This window comes from Megachile rotundata, chromosome 14 (assembly GCF_050947335.1).
Source record: "Megachile rotundata isolate GNS110a chromosome 14, iyMegRotu1, whole genome shotgun sequence".
Classification (NCBI taxonomy): domain Eukaryota; kingdom Metazoa; phylum Arthropoda; class Insecta; order Hymenoptera; family Megachilidae; genus Megachile; species Megachile rotundata.
The window spans coordinates 4,055,083-4,079,896 of NC_134996.1; the positions used below are offsets into that span (position 1 = coordinate 4,055,083).

The following is a 24,814-nucleotide window of genomic DNA, read 5'->3' on the forward strand; positions in this document are numbered from 1 at the left end:
GCGAAACAAATCGAAACACGGTGGTTTGTTCGCAATACGGGATAACAAAAGCTGAGGAGGAAGCCGAGGAGCTTCGTTCGAAACTCGACAGTCGAGTGACCATAGGGAATCGAGCAACTTAGTTCGTAGGATAAGAGTAGACGGCCGTGTGTATGTAGATGGTTCCGTTTTGGGCAGTTCTTGTTCGTGTCGAGTACATCCTCTCTACAGGTGTACGGCCCCAATGCAAGTACGCATCGATTATTAATTCAAAGTTACCAGGTATAGACCGGCCGCGCACCTGGTTTCTCTGTATCACTGTGAACAGCTCGGTACTACATGTATCTGTCTCTTTCAATAGTTAGAACCCAAAACGCTTACCGTCTCGTTCCTTTCAACATCCAAAATCCCTGACCGGGTATTAACGCTAAGCACATTAGTCGTCGCCTCTCTCTGGCGTGATTGCGCGAACTTCGTTCCTCCGATGCTCGTACGTACTGGTTATGGTTGACGTGCGGCAGAAATAAAGGCCGCTTCGGTGCTGGGGGTTGTTCACGGTGAAAAGCCGAATTAAACGGGGGAGAGAAGGGTGGTAATTTCACGAAAACACAGCGATTCTTCGTCGAACCCCAGCATCCATCCAACCGTTCGCTCGTTACTTATTGAGGACACTCACCGGCGTGATTAAACGCATCCTTGACAACACTTCCGGTGCCACAAGTGCAATTATTAGGTTGTTGCGTATCAAATGGACGATTTTCAAATACTGAAAGCCTGCTAACTTTTGAAAACACTGAAATACCATAAAATCACGTGTGTTACGTCAATGTAAAGATTCAAGTTCAATGAAAATGCACAAACATTTTATTATTTCTTTGCTACATGATTTCCTCAATTGCGGATAAAATGTATTTATGAGCTACTAGAATAATAATAGAATAATAACAGTACAATAACAATATTTTAAGAAGGTACAGCAACAAATTTTAAGATAAACAATTTCATTACTGGACGTGTAAGAATGTGATTATTTGAAAATAATTATTATCTGTTATAACTTTATTTTTTATTTTTTTCTCTTATAATTTTACCGTTCATGAGATAAAATTTCATACTGTCTAATATCTTCTTTATAAACAATTATGATTTTGAATATGAATAAAACTGATGTATACTTTCTATTTTACTCTTAATTGCATGTTTATCGTTAATTCAGACAAATTATCATACAGATACACTTTATTGAAATCTCAAATTATGCATGATGACGTATAATTTAATGATAGATTAATTTTGGAAATAAAATAGCCCAAGAATAAAGTTAAAATTTATTCGCTAATTAATTTATAAATGAAATTAAAATGAAGGTGTGGCCGCTTTTATGGCAGGGTCATTTATTCTAATAAAAATAATACTTTACCTGGTACTTGTTACACCAATTGAAAGCTCAATATCTATCAAAAGTAATTAATAAACAAATCTTTTGTTAATGATCTCAATAAAAAATAAGTGGCCGATAAGTAGTATTTCATAGTATTTTTAACATGAGACTTTTTTTTTAAATCTAATCATTTATACGCAAGATCTTAATAAGACCGTCAAAAGATTAATAAATTATAAATTATTAATTAAAATTGTTTAAAATGTTTAATTAATTAATACTCTACAAATAATACTCTTGAAAATGAATTAATATGCTTAATATACATATAATGACTGGTTACTAGTAGTAGTAAAAAATGAATAATTTAAAAAAATATAAAAAGTCGTATACTACAGCAAAGAATGCAGTAATATAAAATAATGTCAAAATAATACCAACTAAATATATCAACTAAAAGTCTATTGTTTATTGTCGAAATCATCTAAATTCCTCATTATATAATATTTTTATTATAATGTTTTTGCATAAATTAGCTGATTATTAAAAAACCATAACTATTTATGCGAGTTTATTTAATTTTTCAAATGAAATTATCATTAAAAAATAAGATTTGCTTAACTTTATTCCTCTTTAATTATTTCAATCTGTATTAAAAGTAATAACCATTTTCAACACTGCAAATCCTCATCAGGAACGACGATTTAACACTTTATTCATTTAGGAGAAATTCATGAGATATTTAAGATAATAAATTGCAGTTACAAACATAACGCTTGCCCGTGAAACAGTAAATCAGGAAGATCATAAATGACTCATCTATATACAACAAAAAAACATTTATCATATGCTTTATTGAAATCTATAAATCAAAATGTTGCACATTAAATGATCGAATTCAATACATCAAATAAACACTTAATATGAACAACATTGTAAGTAGATTGTGTTTACGTTGAAGGTACAATGTTACAAATATCAAATATTGAAATGCAATAAAAACTACGTAAAATAAGATTCATTTCATAATTAATTTAAAATTTATAGAATGCCAAATTAAATAGAACCGTAATCAGTATTAACAAATAAATGAACTATTTATTGTAGAAATATTTTCTGCGTTGTTTTTCAAGGACAGAAATCAAGTTCTAAGCAGACTAAAATTTGGATACACAAATTCCACGCATCTATACCAAATAACTAAGAGCGGTCGATCGTTTTGTAATATTTATGAAGTTAACATCAGTAAGAAACATACTAACTAAATACAGAAAATAGAAGGGTAAAGAAATTCATCACGAAATTCCTTCAGAATGTGTAAATCTTGAACAGTATCTTTAGCATCTTATGACGAGAAAACACCCAAAATTGTTATACATCATGTTTATAATTCGAATATGATTAGCAGTGATTAGCACATACTGTACTAGCATATCGTAGACACGTCCTTTGAAAACTAAATCCTCGAATCTACCTGAAAGAGCGAAACATTAACTCAGCATCTCTCATTCTAATTTGAAAGCTAACTGCAAATTAGCTACAACCGCCACTCCATAGCTTTAAAATTATTTACTTGTACTCTACGAAAATGTAAAAGTGATAGAAACGCTTCAGCAGAAAGACAAGTAACATCTCTAACTATATATAAGTCAATGCTGAATAAATCAAATCAGCAACAACCTAACTTATGCAGTTACCTATCGACTGACAACCTCGACCCTCGAACCTCGAAACCGTGCTGTCTCCTAATAAGGAAAAAAACGAAAAGAGCACACTACAACAGTATTAACATGGCCCAGACTATCACAATTTCTTAAGGCAATAAATATATCTCATTCGATTTGAGTATAATCGACGACATATTGTGGTTACTAGTAACCGAGTAGGCGGATGTAACCTTAAAAATTGAATTGAAAAAAAAAGAAAAACAAAATTACGTCAAAGAGTCGAGTTAACTGGGACATTGAGTATATCCGCAAATGGTAAATAAAGGGCATCGTTCGAAGCATTTGTAGTTACCCTCTTCAGCACGTTACCATGTAAAAGTTCGAGGAGTCTGAAACTCGTGCAACTAAGGTGTGAGACGAGGAGGTGGAGGTGTAGGAATACTTTCGTTATTTGTAACTCGAGACACGGGTGTATCTCGCGGATGTTCCCCTCCGCGAAGTTCAACTCTCGACGTGTCTGGCTGGCAGGAACTGGTCGCGAAGATCGTAACGAGAGAGGACAAGCCGTCGTCGCGTTTGTAATTTCAACGCCCGAAGACAGTATTCATCCTCGGTGCCGAGCGGCAAGCTGCTCGTTCGAGTGTAAGAAGTTTCACGTGAAATGTCGCTGGCTACCTCTATACACACGCGCACGCACACGCGACTGTATCTCGACGACACTCCTGACTCACAGACGACACCTTTTCTTTCCGAGCGGAAACCTCGCAACCGTAACGTTTTCGACGTCGACGTTACGGAACTCGATTATCCAACGCATCGAGTTCCAACGATTCATGCAAATTAACTGCACCGCGCATTCGTTAGTTTCACGATCAGCCACGTGCTGCTTCTTCCACTCGAAATGATATTTCGTCTTTTTAAGTCGATCACACCTGAATCACTGAACTGTTCCAGATATATGGAATACGATAATCGGGTCAAATAACTGCAGTAAACTTTTACTGCACTGTTATAAATTATGGACAAATTATTCGGTGGCACAGATTTGACCTTACAGTCGGGTAAGTTCGTCGTATAAAGCATTGCGATTTAATACTTGGGCATATGTATAATGCGTGGTGATATAACATGTATGGATACAGTGTATTAAAATATAATACAAGTGCCAATACAACGTGTATGAACTAAATACGTGACAAACCAACGCGTAGTAATGTGCTGATCCAATGCGTAAAAATGTAACAACGAAATACAACGCGTAATAATGTAATGCATGGTGATATAACAAGTGGTTATGCCATGCACGACGGTCTAATGCTTGAATATAGCACGTGGAAATAAGAAACGAGGTGATAACAACACGTGGAAAAACAATGTAGTGATGCAAGATATCGACGATACATGCAGAAATACAACATGTGGCAATATAATGTCTGACAGTACAACACATATTAATTCACACCGTAGTAATTGAAGTGGTGGCGATATGACGCGTGTCGAAACAATCTGTAATTTATAACAAAGCGTGAATATTCAGCGCGTAATAAAGCAACATATGGAAATATAACACATAGATATAGAACACACAGTGAAACGACGTGTGGAAATACAATACGTAGTAAAACAACGTGTGGAAATACAACGCGTGAAGAAATTATGCGTAATGATACAACAAGCAATAGAGCAATATGTAGTGATGCAATACATGCGATTTAGGATGTTACTACACAATGTTTGACATCGTAATATGTATTTCGGTATATAATACACAGTGATCTAATTATTGATCATTCTCCGCGTAACTAACAAGCATGCGATGATACAACACGTGACAATATAACCACGATACGCATGGAAATCTATAATATTATAAATTATTATAAAATAAATACAGTCTTCTAAATTAGTAAGGTCTATACTATATAGTGGCACTATAACGAGAATTTCTTGTTCACATTATTCTTTATGACATTTCTATCGAACTCTATTTGCCATTTTCTGATTCAAAATTAATAATTTCGCGACGTACTGAACTATTCTATCAATCATCTCCACTGGATATAAAAAATGGAACGTATCTAGAAATATATCAAAAGTTACAGTTTTATGAAATGGAAAACATCAGCAGTCGATACACTCAAATAAACTCTGCTTAAAAAATTTCAATTTATACAAATTCATTTCTGAGTATTAAACTTTGATGAATAACACGATCAAAGAAAGTAATAAAAAAGTACAGCATCGAAGAGGAATATTGCAGGGTACAATCGTAAAAGTGTAATCACGCTTGAGAAACATATTCGAAATAAATTAAAGGATAAAACTGTTTATCAGTTTTTCAGATAAGTGTACACGAACGAGATAGAGAAGGAGAGAAAGAGAGAAGGTTATTTATCGTAGCATTTTTATTAAACGCGTACGATCTTTCGGCGTGCAAACACGAGAAGAGGAATCACCAGAAACTGGCTGGAACGAAGTAAAATATTTAAAAGGGTGCCATGCTTGCTGCGCACAATTTTCTGAATATAAAATCTTGAGAAGAACTCCGCTCAGAAATTCTGGCTCGTAATTAACTGAAACTCGCCGGTGATGTTGAACGTTCTAAAAGAAAAAATGTAAACACGTTCTTAGAAACACCCTGAAACTCTTAACGTCGGCGTAATTATGAATGTAATATTGATCAGCGTAAAATAATTAAACTGCTAAAAGAACCAGCGTGCATTCCAACCATTCTTTAATATGTTATACCAACTCTTGGACATATATGTATATTTAATCTCTATTTTATATTCGTTTTTAATAAGTAAGACAATAACTTTAATCGTAATAACTAAATGCTTATCAAGTTTTAATTAGCCAATATATTATGAAGTTACGCTATTATTGAACTATATTGTACAAGCAAAACGGGCGTGTGTTATTTCAAGATGTATGTGGGTAATTCTTAGATCCTGGGCACTAAATTCACATATTCATACATCCCTAAATTCTAAATATCTAAATTCCTGTATTATTAAACCCGAAATTTCTACATCAATAGTTCCCTAAATTCATAGGTTCCTAAAAGTTGTGATTTCCATATCTATAAATTTCTAAATCTGCAGATTCTTTAATGCCCCAGATTTACATATTTATAACTTCCTAAATCTCTAAATTCCGACATACTCCTACAATCCTGCGTTTTCAGTCTTTGGAGCCTCTAAGATCCCTATTACCCTACTTCTTATTTAATTCCTATGAATGTAATTTGAATAATTTAGGAATTTTTATTCGAAAATGTGAAGATTTAAAAATTTAGAAAGAGTTTTGATGCTTAATAATTTCGAAATTCGAAAAAACAAAAATTTGAGAATTTGAAGGTAAATTGAGATATTTGAGAATTTTTATATTAAAAAATCTCATGACGTAGGCGGTATCAAAAATGTTATAAATTCGAAAGTACTTAAATTTGAGATTTTTAGAATTTTTTAATTTTATTATATGAAAATTTGGATATGTGAAGATTTAGACTTTGGAGCAATTTAGAAATTTTCGATGTATTCCGAATTTGTTCCGTCTTACATCAGGAATATAGTTATACTGAAAAAAAATGGAAGAAGAAAAAATCGTATTTGTAGCGGCGATAGGCAAGATGCAAACACAGATTAACGAAAAGTGACGATTATTGGTACGATTACTTATAATGAGCAATATCTATTCAATTAACATGAACAGTCGATGCAGATTCATAAGGACCAAATTAAATTTGCGATGAAGCTCGTATAAATCGTATTAAACCTTCGAGTATCATTTTCCATTCCGTCGAATATTTCCAATTTGTATCCCTCTCGTCCCTCGGACCTTCATTGAAGTCTATACTCATCGTGATAGCTATAACCATTCGTCTGTCCTTTGACCGTGATACTCTACGCTCGAAGGCAGAGAATGCTTTGAAAGTCATCTGCATATCGCATTCACCGAAGAACTGAGGCAACAGGCGGTGTGAGAACAGTTTGATCACTTTCGAGAGGTTAAGAACCGTGAAGGACGTTATGGACTGTAGTTAAATGCAGTTACCTAATGTGAAGACCTCTACTCATATGACACATCACTGTATTTCGGTTACAGACCATTTCAATTGTTACAAGTCTGCTGTTTTATTTAACAAACAATCATGTATATATTTTTTATTCGCACGTTAAGTTTGGCTTATTTGATATATGTTTTTAAATAGACACAGGGTGTTTCTGCTTTTTGTCGTCAAACTTTACCAACATATTTTATAAAACATAACAATTTTCAACTGCCAAATTACTAAAATTAGAAATCTAGGAATTTGTTAATTCAGAAATTTAAAAATATGAACATTCGAAAATGTAGGAATTTTGATACATGGATGTTTGCAATTTTCAAATTTTTAAAGTGAGAAATCTGGAAATTTTTTAATTTAGAAATTTGTAAATATTTAACTATTTTACACTTCGAAATATTAATATACAGAAGTATTTCTTTCCATTATAATTTTACATCAAATATTAAAGAAATGATGTACTCTAAACCGATTTACAAGATATTATGAAAATAAATGTAAGAAATTAAAGAATATGGCAGAAATTTGTTTAAATGGAAGTTAACTTCTGACAGAAGTAATTAAAGCTGTGTTAAATGAAATACAATTTTCCAGAGAAATAAATTAGAAGTGTATATCAAACCTTTGTAAAATGGCATCTTAATCGTTCATCATAGTAAATTAGAATTGCGGACCGCAATTCTGAGACATTACGGTAATAAATTACGAGAAACGAAATTGAAATGTGAAAATTGTAATGAGAAGTGAGTATTGGAATTTGGTACCGACCAATTTCATTGTTATCGAAATTATTAATATTGTGTCCAATGAAATGTAGCTGTCAGGAATGTAAACTGGGAATGTCTATCAGAATTTTAAAGCGTGGAATTTAATCGTTGAATGGAGTAAATTAAAAATGCGAAATTTCATTTTGAAATAACATGGAAATGAATTTGTAAACACGGAAATAAATTTCTCAACGTAAAAATTCTCCCATTTATAACCATTGAAGTTTGAAATATCATACATTTAAATATTTCTCACATTCACAAGGTTTTAATTAAAAAACTTATGATTATCACTGTTTGTATCTTTAATCATTTTTAAACTGAAAAGTGTATAAACATACAAATTTCTAAATTTAAAAACTTGCAAATATGAAAATTTTCTAATTGTTTAATTTAAAAATATATAATTCTAACAATTTTAGAACTTCAATCATTTCAAACTTGAAAATATGTACATATACAAATGTCTAAATTCAAAGGTTTTTTAAAATCAGTGAACTTGTGGATGTGCAAATTTCAAATTTTGAAACTTTGTAAATTTGAAAACTTTTCAATTTTTTACTTTTTAAATTTCTAAATGGATAATTTTAAACATTTGGAAATGTGTAATTTTGAAAATTCTTAAAATTTGCAATACATATATTTAAAGATTTCTGAATTTAAAAGTATGAAATTATTAAATTCTTGAATTCCTTAATTTGAAAACTTTTGCCTATTAAAATTAAAAACATTTCCAAATGCAGAGTCAAATATCAAATTGAAAATGAATCTTTAAATGTTATAATTAAATTTCTAAACTTAATAATTTAAATATTTGAAAATAAGAAAAATAAAAATTTTCAAATTGAATGCTTGTTAAACTTAAAATTTGAATTCATCAGAATTAAAAATGTTATAATTTTGTATTATAAAATTAATTTTCTGACAGGTGTCAATATTTCATTATATACAAAGTGAAAGCACTTTTTATGCGACAGTACAAGGAAGTTTCAAAGGTATCCTGTTAAAAGAATTATCGTGCGAGAGAAAATTTAAATATTTCTTCGCCATTAGGTATAACAGCTTTTATCGAACAGCTTATATATCATTCCAGAATGGAACATCCTGTTTATCGCATACTGGTTAGTACATGCCACTGGAACTACCTGAATAACTGTGTGAATACTAGCATAAGAGAAAATTGGATCGAACGAATATTGCCTGGCTTAAAAGAGTTCATGCTGTGTTGCTACTCAAACTTTCTTCATCCTTGGCAATTTTCAAGATTTCCAAGCATCCGCCATCGGTTCCTTCGCACGTTTTCCATTATTAAATAACCACGCAACGTTTACATTAACGTGCACACATTTTTGCACTACTCTGTTATACTAAAACTAATTTATTCGTATTTTTCATTTAAATTCGCAAAAATATTTAATACTACATATGAAATACGCCATAAGTGCTACTTTGTAGTACTTTCATTATTATTTCGACAAACGGCTATTTCATATGCAGTAATCTAATAATAGCAGCACGGTAAAATAGTACTCTGATGTGTAAAACTGAAACAAACAGTTTGAGGAAAAAAATGCATAAGCTCTTCAATAATTTTTTGTGAATATAAAATGGAAGATTGCTAACTGAAGAAAACGGTAAATGATTTTGAATCACAAGCTTTTATACGAATTGATAATACAGCATCCAAAAATTACAACGTATGTTACTTAAACTGAGCTTAAATGGCAATTTATGGAAATGACTGTGTAATCTGTTCGTTAATATTTTTTATTTGTTTTCATGTATTAAACCATAATGTACTAAATGAGCAATTCTGACATATCAAACATGTAACAGAATTTGATAATATAAAAGTATCGTAAATTTATTGTTAAAAACACTTAAAATGCAATTAAAATGTATAAATACTTGATCAATATTATAAATATATGAATCGCTACGTATGGCAAATAATGGCCAATTTCAGAATTTAACAAAATTCAATGACATGAAATCATTACAAAGTAGCACTCATAAATTAACTTGAAGCTTAATGTTAGTTGAAAATCATTATATACATTTTTCGAAGTTGCAAAGCTAATATTCTTAATATAAAATGAATAATTGTTAGGCAACAATATCATTGTACAGTATAAAAAGTTATTGATAATACGACTTCTTAACAATCAATTAAATGAAATTAATAACGTTTATAAAAGATTTGCATAGTCATTTTCAGCAAATTTTAAACTTCAAACTAACGTACTAGTTTATATTTTTCAAATTGCATCAGACTTTTGATTTTTTATTATTATTATTTACTTTACATTTATAACTGGCTCCAGTGAGCCAACCAGCAAATTTGATAATTAGTATATCGCATGCGTGTGGATAACACTCACAATCAGTAGTGTTACCTCTCCAGACTTTTGATGTTCCGAAATATTTAATTTTAAGCGATTTAATATTACTATCATTTACAAATCTGATACAGTTAATACAGAAACGGTATCTGATACATTCAATTGTAATTTCTCTAAATACATCTGATTCTGATAAATCGCTAATTTTAAATACACCATTTATTCATTCCAAAGCATGCAAGTTATTCGATTATATTTCATCTATCACTTACCACTTCGCACATTAAATAAATGCCTCATTTCTATGCTTATGTTAGAAAAGTACATACCTGAAACACAAGAACAAAATACAAACATAAATAAAATATAATTTAGGAAATGTTATGAAACATTACTCCTTTTTACAAATGTTGTGACAGCTAATTATAATTAGATGTATAAATACTGTTATCTATTATCTTATTATACATTATTATACAATATTATACATTATTATATATTATCATAACCTGTAGACAAACTACATTTGTTATAGTTAATTTTACAATACCATTTCATTTAAGATTACTTGGCAGATCAGTAATAAGTCTAAGACAGTCCCCGATAGCATAAAAGTATCTGTTACTGCGTAACAAATATTGTACTTTATAATTCATTTAAGTGACTCATGACCTCCCAAGATAACAAAATTTAACTATTCAGGTAGGGCAATTTGGAAAACATATTTCGAGGAAACCTCCTAAGATCATAAAGCCAAAAAGTTCAGTAATATACATAATTACCCTTATAGATACCATAAAAAAGGTCACCGGTTTTACACATTTAGGAAAGTTTAAAAAATTTACAATCTTAACCGCCCTAAACATCGAAGCTCCAGAGAAGCTACCTGAGTATAACGGTAGTCCCCGCCAAATGTATGTCACTTCCCCAAAATAGAGAAAATCTCGAATAACCAATAAGAAACGTCGTTAGAAAAAGCCCCCACTATAAGGAAAAGTTAACGTCGATCGAAAATTTTGCGAGAAAGAGCAGATACAAACATACTAGCATACGAACAACATTAAAATAATCCTCTACGTGCCGTTCGATAAAATTCACAAACTTATACTTTAAAATTTTTTTAGTTGTATTATTAAATATAATAAGTGTTACATGGAACTTTAATATATTATTCACTATCCAACATTTTCAAATATTCATTCGCCGTGAAGTCTGCGTGTGAAGTGAGCATTCTCGAAAGTATTTTTCAATATAAAAGATGACAATTTTGCTCACGAGTCAACAGTATCCAATAGCTACAATGCTACCTCAATGTGAAGTTTGAGGCAGTACCTTCTTTAATTTAATATATTCGGTAAAATATGCGTGATTATCAGTTACAACAAACGATTTAAAAGAGACAAAAAAGCTACTAATTTTTTTATATTACACCATAATACATTTTTACATATGATACTGTTAAGCAAGACCTTCAAAAACAGCTTATCAAAGCCGTAAAAGAATTTTGGAATACAGTTTGGAAAACTTCACTACCTATAGCTTTACATAAAATTCGTGATAAAAATATACGATATTAGCTTCGCAATCTTTATGAATCGAAAAGATCAAGTAATACTAACTAGATTAAGAATTAGTCACACCAAATTAGCACATTCATTTTTTATTACTAAATCAAACCCAACGATTTGTGATGTGTGCAATGCACAAATTTCCATTGACCATATCCTAATTCAATGCCCTAAATACCGCGTTAAAAGGGTACAATATAACATATCAAACGTAACAAGTATGCTACAAAATGTAAATTTGTGCAGAAAAATTCTAACATTTTTGATAGACATCAGTCTCTATTATCAAATGTAATACCAATAAGTTTACGACACAGTCCCAAATCAAATATGGTCACTAATAATCTAAGAAGGTGCATGTGACCTTAAGCCTTAAGCATTCAATGAAAAAAAAAAAAATGGAGCATAGTACAATTCGTGTACTGTTTTCTTACTGATAAATTAATACTAGAACTATCGTCAAATGCATACTCATGTCAATGTTGCGGACAAATAAATGAAGTATCGACACTGAGTTACCATGTAATAGTCGTTCTTTATCTCATCAAGTGTTAATATGCATTTTGAAAAATCCGCCCTAAAATTATTAACATATATTAAAACGAAAAATCTACAATAGAATTACTCGCTACAGGTTTTGTTTTATTAACGTTAAAAAAATTAAAGACAAGATTTGAATAAATAATTAAAAAAATATAAAATTTCATAAGCTCCAAAATGACGACTCTTGAAATAAATAATCACTATTTCAATAAAGTTGTAATTACTGAAATACATATTTAGAGATAAATTAATCATTTTATGCGCAAAAATCTAACGATACGGCAAGAAAAAAATTATATAATATACGTTCACTTTAACGATATTGCAATAAAATGACAGGTATAGAACCAGATCTGTAATTAAAATAAGATTAACTAAATAAATCTAATAATTGGAAGCAATCACTTTTACTTTCAGTTCATGTGCGTCTCCGATCAGAACGAATATTATAGATGTACAGTCATCTCGGAAATTTTCAAATCCCCAAATTCTAAATCTGCAAATTTCTGAAATCCAAATTTCTTCATATTGAAATCATTTCAATTTAAAAAAATTACAAATTTTTTAATTCTTCGATCTTCCAATTTCTAAATCAAAAATTTCGAATTTCCAAATCTACAAATTCTCCGATTTACCAAAGTTCTACGTTTTCAAATTTCTAAGTCTTCAGATTTAATTAAATTACTAAATATTTAATATCCCTAAAGTTCACAATTTCTGGAGTATTAATGCTTCAGACTTTGAATGTTTTTAAATTTACGAATATAAAAATTTCTAAGTAAAAGCCAATGAATGCTACGAACCTTTCCTCTATATCACAATTTTCCAAATCGAAGTTTACAGTGCTTGCTAGTATAAATAAAGTTTTAGTTAATGCGGTTAGTTACAACTTTCATTATAACTGAACCTTTTTAATTCGTTATATACATACTCATAACCGCGGGTACGGCGAGCCTATTACACTAATACGAATGACATTATCATAAATATTTCTGAAAACGTTAATAATATAATAGATTATTCAGTAGAATAGATAATAGTTTCAGTATTATCTATTAAGCACATAACGATCATATTTGAGCTTATTTTCCGAAATAGAACCATTCGACTGTATTCTGAAAAGGGAATAATTATAAAATAAGATAAGCATATTCGATATAACATTTCAAATAATTTTATTGCAAATGTGGCTGGGTCTGGCATTAACAATTTGTTCCATGAAATTGTGCATCAAACAGTGCTATCATCATAACAAATTCAGGGGTCCATAAATATTTGCAAGAGGAAAAGGGGCGTACAAAGTGCGGTTATCGCAAGATTTTAATATCCAATTATCAACGCGTTTCATCGCTAATTTTATATTACGTGTGTTCGCCGGCCGGGCCAATAAGATTCGGCGCATAGAATCGATTTAAATTTGCGGAATACCTGGAGCGAATAGTTGAAATTATTCAACCAAATGAACGAGTCGGCTGAAAATTCGAATAATAGCAGCGCGTTCGCGCCGCAATTATATGTTGTTTCAATAAATTCGAACCGGTTCCTACAAGAGAGCCCACTCGCAACCCCCTGTGCCGTTAACTTTTCTAAACGAAACAAAGGCCCGGCCGCGAACGGAATAATTAATTTTAAATTAAAGGCCCGCGATGTAATTAAATATGAAACACAATGAATCTCCATCTCGATTGTCCGATTGAAAGAAACAATTTGTTCTCCGTCACGTTTTAACACCGTAACTTATATAATCGATGTCTTTTCAATGGTCATGATTTAACACCATTCTCGCTCAACCAACTTTCGAGACTAATAATTTTATCCTATAATATACGATCACTCATCAAAGTTTCCGGAGACTTCAAAAAAGGACCGTTTTAATTAACTACTAATTCAGATCTAATGGACTAACTTACACATTAGAACATATTATGTTTATACACTTTATTAACGTGGATTTAATAGAACAACTTACGACTGCTACATTTTTGTTATTGCATATTATCGTCAAAATTTAAAAACTTCTATTAATTTTTCGATATGAATCAACTGTTAAATAAACAAGATTCCTAAACTATTGTTTAGGAAAGCAAGACAATCCGCAAGAACCACTGATTTTTAAACAAAACTTGCTTTTCTTATTTATTCTATTGGATATTCGAATTAAATTTTGGAGAAATAAGATTCAATTATTGAAATTTTCGTTCGGGCCTTTTATTTTGGACCTCTTTAAACTTGTCTTTACTGACTCACATTTTGAAGAATGTTATAAACATTTATTATTTATAATTTAAATAAGTATGTATGAAAAAATACAGTTTTTTGTATTATTTATCTTAAAATAAAAATATAATTACATCTACGTCAATATGAAAGCTTTACCAGTTATAAGAATTATAACGTAAAAATGACAAAATAATGAATTATGAATCGACATGTTACTAAAACAATTCGTTTACTATCGGGGGCGCATCATAAACCTCAGATATATCGATCCATTACGATCAAGCAAAATCCAAACTGATCGATTATTTATTACTGACCGCGGTTTCGATTGAAAGCCTTTATTTAATCGGTATCCACATGATCTGATTTGGCTCAATTAATTGAACAGCCTCGTGACGCATGAAAACGAGAAGAGCAAGCACCGAGCTTTGAAACTTCAATTATTTCTATAAATGACACATCAAAGTTATAAGTGATGGACGGATTTGTTCAGAAATTTGTTACCTACTTCATAAAAATGGTCTTATCATACTTTATGCAAACAAACCTATGTTTCAAATAAAAAACATGTAGAAAAATATGAGGATTAGAAATTGAAAAATTTCTGGGATTTTGGAAATGTGGAGATTTGAAAACTTTTATATTTGAAGATATAGGAATTTGAAAATTTAAAAATTTCGAGATTTTAGAATCCGAAGATTTGGAAACTTGAATAATTCATGATTTGAAAATACAGGAATTTAAATATGTAGAAACCTAGGAACTAGACTCAGGAATTTTGAAACTCGTGAATTTGTTAATCTGATAATTTAAAATTTGATTATTTAAGAATTTAGAAATTCTAAAATATATAAATATCATAATTTAGGGATTTTAAAGATAAGAGGTTAACCCTTTTAGTGCCGGACGACGATATATCGTCGTTCGCTACACTTGCCATAAAATAATTTTAAGAAAAAAAATACACCGACTTCGAAATGCACTAAAAAGTATAAAATAATTTCTATTTCATTCAATCATACAATTACGTCACAGATATGAATGAAACCTACTTACTCGTTAGGTAGTATATTAAATACATTTCAACCTTTTCGGAGGCGGCGCAAAATTAAAAGATTTTCTTGAACATGTCAACCTTTGGACAGCCGAACATAGGCAAAGCTTGTATAGCTATTTTTTTTTCTATACATATAACTCGACAGCACGCTGCGAAGTAGGTGTTAGTGCGTATAGAATGTAACTATGGTCAATCTAGATTCATAGAGTATGCGACGGAAAGACTCGATCGCCGCATATACTATAAAGATAGAGCCCATCTGCTTTGGTAATTACCGCATCGTGGGCTCGGTTTATAGGTTCTTAGATCCATGGCTTCCACATGCGAACGAAGCCAATTCAATTTCATTTATATCAGAAACGTTATGAAATGAAGATGCAGTCGTTACATTTACGTATATTACCAGATATATTTATAATGACACGTATTGTTTCTCAGGATTTATTAATTTCCAATACGCCATACCACAATCAACTGGTTATTGGCAGGAACGTTTACTGAGGTATTTTTAATTTTGCGCCGCCTCCTAAAAGGTTGAAATGTATTTAATATACTACCTAACGAGTAAATAGGTTTCATTCATATCTCTGACGTAATTGTATGATTGAATGAAATAGAAATTATTTTATACTTTTTAGTGCATTTCGAAGTCGGTGTATTTTTTTTCTTAAAATTATTTTATTTCACACTTTTTAGTGGAATGGGGAGAATTGTATACGATACTGTGAGACAGTTCGTCCGGGCTTTCTTTTTGTCTGCGAAAATGCCATGAACATAGTTAAGTAAAAGACAACATGGATATTCATTTTTCAATCTTTTTTGCAACAATAATCCTTTGCAACTAAAAAATGAAAAAATTTTTGGTAATGGTACCAATGGGGAGTCAGACTACAAGATGCGAAAGGCTCTGTTCCGATCGAACCACCCACCTAAGAAAAACCGGCGAACATTATACACCAAAGAGTGTCGCAACTTGCACCTCTCGGAGAAGACCAGAGTGGGCCTAGTCCGAAATTGTTTATGTTGCATTGATATGCGCCTAACGAATTAGGCTGCGAGGCCAATGCGTAAGAGACCGTAATTCGTTAATTAGGCGGTGATGGTGGGTGCATGTGTTCCTCCCTTGTCCAGCTCTTATCTTTCTCTCTTTCTATACAGTTCTTTCCTTTACCCTTGAGCTATGGATTATTAATTAGCTATTGAATAATTTTACATACATAACCAATACAGTATAAAATGTTAATTTGTACACATTATAAAAATTTAGAATGAAGCATTATCTATTTCGTTTTACAATTATTAAAGTTAAATCGCGCTCGGTACTGTAACTATTGTGGAACTGATTGACGTGTGCGTATTCATAATAACGGTATAAAGAAATACTATGGGTAATTTATATAATTTTGTACTGTTACAAAGACAATTTCTATTATAATTTTATATTGCGTCGCGGCCCTTGAGGAACATTCCAGAACGCTTGGCGTTATCGGACCACACGAGTGTGACTTCCGTTTATATTCGGCGGTTCGGAGAAATGAAATGATCTAAGATTTTGGCCGTGGGACCACGTTGATTTCAAGGAAGGAATGTGTTATATTAACAATCTTGGTTTAGTCGCTAAAAGATAGTCTATCTAATAACATAAAAGACCGTTACTGCGTTCGATCAGGGTGTCCCAGAATGCAATACGCATTATCGATACACATCCGGTCGGTGAGAACTATAATACAAAGGAAATTTTGAAAAATATTCCTGTTCGGAACGTAACAATAATATTTAACAGAGCTTCAATTATTCATGATAAATTAGGTGAATTAAACTGGATTCAATTGGATTTTAAATTTAAACAAAAGTAAATAAGTTTAAATAATAAAATTACGCACTATACTGTATTTTAATCATTTTTCGAATTACTTACAAGACAACGTATTAGTTTACAATATATCGAACAGCAACACCTCTGTATTATCAGTATCTACCAATAACGTTACGATTTCAAAATTTGAGTTCAATGGACTTAGTTCGGCCAGATAAACGTTGATAAGGAACAAACTTGATCTTATAACTAAAGAATATCGTACTTAAGTGTATGATTATTTTGTGGAAGTGCAATGATTAATACGAGGGAAAGCAACAAACAGGATGCGTATAATGCCAGCAACCTATCGAAGGATAAGGGAGGGAGCAAATGCACCCGCTATTGGGCACACGCGTACGGCTATGTTGTATTAATTTTCGTTTGCCGGCCTTTCGTTGCTTAATCGAGACCACATTGTCCGCGGGCACAATCGAGTGGAATCAATCGATCGAGCGAAATTCCGTATTCCCCACGAGGATCGACTACGTTCAAAGAATGGACCGCACAGTTACAAGTGCCATGAATCTACGAAGCGAAATTCGTACGAATCCATAGTATTAACGAACCTCCTTTCCTGCAGAGTTGTTGCGCATTGTATCACAGCAATTCTCCTAGCACTAGTCATGTTTGTTTGAAGACATCGTTAGATGTAGTGACCACTATTCTTTTTCCACATACAATGAACAATGTGGTCCTGAAGATTTTTCCTACATCGAGATCAAAGAACTTTTCAAAATTTTCAAAAAATTAATTGGTTTACGTCTTTTATTTGGAGTGCCACTGTCGCTCCTAACTCTTAAACTCATTAAACATGACCTGTAAGACTTGAAATTCTAAATTATAACACCTTACATTCCAAACGCAGAAACAATAGAACCTATATAACCAAAAGACGTTACAATTTAGAATTTCAGGTTTTATAAGGTTATGTTTGAAGGGTTTAAGATTTGAGAGGTTTAGGGATTTAGGATTTTAAATTCGAGGGTTATAGTTATGTTTTTTACAGTATTATTTCTAAAAGTTTTTAAGAATTTTATTTCTCGAATGAGATATCAGGTCTCCGGATTCAATGATTTGGTTTTCTCATTAAACAAAACAAAAGTCGCAGTGACATTTCAAGGGACATAAAATGTATTTTAAAGCAAGTTTTATTCAATTTGATGTATTTTTGAAATGTCGGTAGAATTTCGATCGTTCCCGCTCAAAGCAGCGTGTACAATCTATCTGCGAGCGACAAGTTTATGAAATGTGACTGAATAAATTGCGTGGTTCATAAAGAATAAACAGTTTAGAACAAATAATCTATCACAATCAGCTGAGTTCGGCAGAAATTTGAATCGAATATGTCAGCTTCTTTATTAACTTTATTGCTTGTATTATTATATGTATAATTATTTTCAAGTAATATTAAGCTTCAAATTAATATACTATGAGCTGATATAGTCTGGCCATCTGTTTCAGCCGTTTCATATGCAGCAACTTAATATCTTGAAAAATATGGACGATACAGAAAAACATTTTAAACATATTTTAAACATACTTCAAATAAAAATCATAGAGTACCATTGGACATATATGATGTCTTATATCATATATAAATTAATCTAACTTTATGGCGATGTTCGAAAGTCCAGTGAAGATTAAATTTTAAACAGAGTAGTAAGTAGGTTATTCTTTTTATGTGGATTAATTCTTAACAGTATCATATGTAAAAATGTATTACGATGTAATATAAAAAAAATTAGTAATTTTTTTGTCTCTTTTAAATTGAAAATTGAGATATTACATTCAACTTTTTCCTTACAATATTCTAGAGACATGTATAAAAGTAATGCGTAATTCTGTTAAAAAATATTAGTATTTCTCTTCTAAAAAATGAAGCTGCATGTTGAATCTAATATTGCTATTAAAGCAATAATACATGAAATATTTCTAATACAATATACTCTAATAATAAATATCACATATCTAATACAATATATTATAATATCTAATATAATATAATCGACAGGTATTACCAATATATCAGGGTCCTCAATATATCAATATTTCTTGACACTTTTTGTAGATTCTTCGATAATTTTTGTTTTTCAAATTGCATGCAAAATGATTAGTAGCTAACTTACTAAAAAGTTCTAATTCATCATTATCCTTCATTCGAAAACAAGAAACAAGAGAACATAACATGTTCAAATCGCCAAACAAATCTTCGATTTTATAATTTAATGACCGTTAGTAAATTTGACTAAAGGCTCAAAGTCCTAAAATTTTTAAACAAAAAAATTTGAAAGTCTCTAAATCCCAAAGCTGCGAAAAATTCAAAATCTTCAAAGTTCAAAAATTTAGAAATTCTGAAGTCCTAAAATTCAAAAGATCTGCAATTTCTAGAGTATATAATGCAATTCTAAAATTCTCAGATTCCAAATTCGAAAGTTTCAAAATTCTAAGACAGCAATATTTAAAAATTAAAAAATTTCGGTGAACTAAGATCTCACGAATTAAAAAGTCTGAAGTCCCAAAGTTTAAAAATTCCGAAGTTTCAAAATCATAAAGCCTTAAAGCTTAAAAATTCCACAATTTCAATGTTCTAAAGACTTAAAATTTGAAAATCTCAAGATTGGAAAGTTAAAAAATTCTGCAACTGTCAAAAATTGACATATATGAGCTTGTGAAAATTATAAAACTTCAAAACTTCGACATTTTTAAAGCACCTTTTAAATTTCAAAATTTCGATAGTTCCAAAATCGAAAAAATAGAAAATTATCTAATTGATTAGAAAGAAGTCTAATCATCATATGTCGTCTGGAACAATAATGATGCATTATCTGAATTACTAATATAATTGATCAACATTTTCAATTCATCTGTGTTCTTCGATGGCCGAAGAAACCTGCAGTGTAGCGAGGTTGTTCAAGTCACCGAGGAAATTAACAGATCCAAGACGTTATATTCAATGACCGTTAGCAAATTCGACTAAATCCAAGGAACAGCTCTCGCCAGTACGATAGGGAAGCGTTAATGCATAGAACTTGGCGAGGAACTTACACGTGAACCGTTCTTGTTCCGTCTAATTTCACAGCTTTGTATCCCCTTAAGGTCCAGGTTTCGGTTACAAGCGCGGTACACGCTTCTTGGCAACGTATCTGTTGCTGGATTCTCCATTCGGATCGCCCAACTCCCACACACACGACCGTTGGGACCCCGAATAGAAACGATATGCCTCGAAAACTCGCCCCTCATGGAACGAGTGTCGTTACGTGGCTCATTTTCCGGCTTTAATTAAATGACGTGCAAAACGCGTAGCACAGATTCGCCTTTCTAGAAACCTGTGCTGAGACGGGTCAACCGTAAACCAGAAACGCACGCTTCTAGTTGCTCCTGTGTATTAACGTACTACAATGCTGTTTCTACCGACAAGTCTTGCCTTTGCGAGATAATCGTATGAATCAACAAGATAGCTCGTTTTCGAGATTTTACCTGATTTATTTTATCCTTTGATTACCATATCTGCATTTACCTTTGCAGCTTTTCAGAGACGAGTGGCGGGTTTGGAAAAGTTCGTCTAGCATTTTGTACAGGATGTTTTATAGCACAGGAGTTCAAATCCGTGAATGAATTTGGTAAACAGAAATGATGAAAAAGTCCTGCACAGAGATTTTTATAGACGTATAAAGTTATTTTTTTTATACAGGGTGTTTCCGATTTGATGGTACAACAGCAATACAAGCGATTTTACATAAAAATAGAAGTCAAAATAAATGTTATGTTTGTATATGTTGAATAAATCACGCTCATGCCTGCGACGCTTACTATAATAATTGGGAAATCAATTAACGGTATATGAAAAGGTATAAAATGTCTAAAATATTCTAAAAGCTTGTAAAAATAATGATATTTTTAATAAAAATGCAGACTGGAGGAAATGAATTCAAGGAGGTGATTTTAAATTATATATCTAATAAACATTGCTACAAACAAATTCCAAAAACACGTATCCTCTATTTAAAAACGAATAATTTAAAAAAAAAAGCTTCCAATTTTCTCCTCTAATTCCGGAGATATTCTCAAAAGTAAGATTTCAACCCTTAACTTTGTGAGCTATTTTCACCCCTTCTATGTGAACGATGACCAATAAAAAAAATACGTGTCAAATATTTTCTTGAGAATTATCTTTCACATAAGCTTCATTAAAATCGATGTGTCCCGGTTCGATATGTTTCCTTGTCAATAACAATTATTTCTCTGTTTGTTATAAATAACATTCTTCTTCAAATAACTAAATCAGACAAACTATTTCAATCCTGTATTTTTGATTTATATGCTTATTTTTATAAACGACAACTGAACGTGGAAACAGAATAATAAACAAAACCATCATGGATTACTTCTGTGGTATTGTACACAATGGTTTTTTATATATTTTTTCTAGTAAATATGATAATCATGTTATAAATTTATACTATATTCTTTTCAAAATAAAATATTTGTTTAATTTTCAAATGCAACTCATTTTGAAAAATATTAAAAAAGTTTATAAAACTTGAAAATAACATCTGGATTTTAACATATCAATATTTTCGAGCGTCAGGATTTTAGCTGTTGGGTTTGGCTGTCGGGATCATGAACATCGGAATTATAGTTGTCGGGTTTTTGGGGTAGATCTCTGAATTTGTTTTCTAGACAACTGAATGTGGAAAGTTTTAGAAACATTTACAAAAAAGATTGTCTAGGCAATAAAAATAACACTTTCAACGTTTCTAAAGTCAATTAACACCAATGCAACCAGCGTATAATGCGCATCTAATGTGAAATTTAAAAGTAAGTTAAAAACAAATAGATGAAAGATAAAATGTACATTAATATACAATATATACATATATATTAATTCTTTAACTAGATCAGAAACAATATACCTTTCACGAAAGGCTTTTTAACAAATTCTACAATTTAAAATAAAGAAATCAGTGTGCTGAATATTTAGTAAAATCGATTTAAATAATATATACTGTTCAATTAAAAGGTTATATATTTCTTCTGTGTATACTGATCAAAAAGTTGTAATATTGAAAATATAAATCTTATTTACTCAAACTTATTATTATTCACTCAACTTGTTTGTAACTTTGCGTATTTTAGAAATATAGCAAATCCCAGCTATTGTATTAAAAACCTTAAATAGCGATTATAAAAGGAAAGTAACTATATTAATCTAAAATAAATAAGTTTACCTAACAGGAATACAAATAATATTAAAAATGTCTTAACTTCAAATACAAACAATTAAAGAAAAGTTCTGACACATCTAAAAATACCTCGTGTTTTTTTCATTCACTTGCAATACTGTACCGTTATAAGGCGGAGTGCTGATAGTGGATTCTTCGGTAGAAATTAGTTACGCTAGCTCAGTTTTAACCAGGAAGAAATTACTTCTTCCTCAAATGTGTAATTATGAACTAGTAAAAAGTAATTAATTTATGTTGCAACAATTATTACACGATGTGCAACAATGTTAATACTGTGTACGTACACTACTGCTCAAAAGTATCTGGTACTGCATTAAAGTAATGTCAATGCCTAACACACTAACTAAAAACGATTTTGATTCTAAAGTATTTAACGTTTCAAACTAAGAATTATGTATGTGGAACTTATCAATACTATATTTGAATTAAATTCGAGATATTAGATATTAGACATTACTGCTTGCTACAAACGTACTAGACCGAAGCTGTCGAATACACAGTGTTACCACCATTATCTCTATCGAGAGAATATAAACATGTCATCAGCATTTTATAAACACTTAATACATATCGAAGTCTCTCTGAAGTTGTTCTGCACCATAGAGATGAAACGAAACAGAACTTTAGATTCTTTAAAAAATCGGGACTTTTGCATTAGATTTCATATTTCTGGGTAAAAATTTTATTTCTACATACTCATATATTTTGTACATAATTTGTATATATAATTTACATTAATTCGTAAATATGTAATTTTATATAATTTGTAAAATAATTATATTATGTTATGATACCGCAGAAAAGATAACAATAATAGTTACAATTTATATGAACGTTGTAAATACCCTTCATACAAAGTTAAACTATGTCTTACAGAACAAATTATTCGAACACTTTTGAGCGGTAATATATAATATAATTTTGTAAATGTTTTTGTATGAACATGATTATTTTCTGGTTGCTTTAGGGCAAGCATCAATGTATTGTAGCAATCATGTGTGTTGGCTGCCAGGACTTTTGTTATAAATAAGTATTCATTCGTTATTGTCGTTTCGCCATTCACTCACGAATTTTTAAAATTATTAAATCCTGACATTATTTAAATAGTTAAGTGCATTTATTTTTCGTTTACCTGTTACAATTATTAGTTTCATTCATAAATTACAATACAATAACAAAGTTCTGGCAGTAAAAGTAGCAGTGCAAATATAACTTTTCATTAAATTCCCTACAAAGTTAATAAGCAATAGTAGTATAATAAGGAAATATTTAACTCGCATATAAATTCACATCGAGTAGCACATTCCTCTACACAAAATTATATTATTATCATATACAGAATTCATCTCTAAGCTTATGCCAGAATATTTTGGAATACTTACATACACAATTATAATTACTGTAATTGTATTTATCATATTATTTTCACATAGAAAATCCATTCCTGAAATTGTGTCAAAATATTTTGAAACATTTTTATACACAATTATAATCATTATAATTGTATCATAATTATAATTACAACATATAGCGGTATATGATAAAAAAATGCACAGTTTACTCAAAACAAAAAATAATAAGTACTATGAAACAAATAACAAAATATCTTTCCGAATTAAAAATATTTGAAAACTAAAGTTACCCGTCAACGATAAACTTCATTGCAACTTACCAGACTATAAACTGATTGAAGTTAATATAAACTTGAAACAATTCTGCTGTCTATATCTAAGATTAGAACTCGAAGTTTTGACAGACAAAATAATTAGAAAATTTCTGCAAGAGTAAATTGCAAAAAAGAATTTACGTAACAGCTCCTATATCATTCGAAGCATTTCCTGTAGAAAGGAGCTCGTGATGGTAGTTGTGAAACGAAACAAAATTCCCGGTAATACTTTTATAATAACGCTGCAAAACTCTTCATTATTTAAACATAACAGGCATTAACATGAATCTGTAGCAGCGTTGCAAAATGAAACTTATGTAAAATACATGGATATTCATTTCATTCTGGGAAACCTCTTAAACTTCCTTTTATTTTCATCGTTTTCCCAACGCGGTCGCTTCACTTTGATGAAGCACGCTTACATAAAGCGTAGATTAACTTCTCTTTTATTTTT

At 30.9% G+C, this 24,814-nt stretch overlaps 2 protein-coding genes across 10 annotated transcripts in view; one reads left to right on the plus strand and one right to left on the minus strand.

Annotated features, from left to right (window-relative positions):
* The window catches only part of LOC105661769 (protein meiotic P26-like), a 263,978-nt gene that overhangs the window by 213,043 nt on the left and 26,121 nt on the right, over window positions 1-24,814 (minus strand). The window contains exon 6 of one of the 8 annotated variants that reach the window (XM_076539773.1): window positions 2,802-2,834. The exons of 6 other annotated variants lie outside the window; for them this stretch is intronic. In XM_076539773.1, the coding sequence (XP_076395888.1) occupies window positions 2,817-2,834 (18 nt within the window). In that variant the 3' untranslated portion in view covers window positions 2,802-2,816. Of the gene's footprint in view, window positions 1-2,801; window positions 2,835-10,498; window positions 10,535-24,814 lie in introns of those variants that run through there. One more of the 8 variants, XM_012279164.2, reaches the window with a different exon arrangement.
* LOC100881700 (uncharacterized) overlaps window positions 1-24,814 on the plus strand; it is a 131,212-nt gene that overhangs the window by 81,803 nt on the left and 24,595 nt on the right. The window lies entirely within an intron of this gene.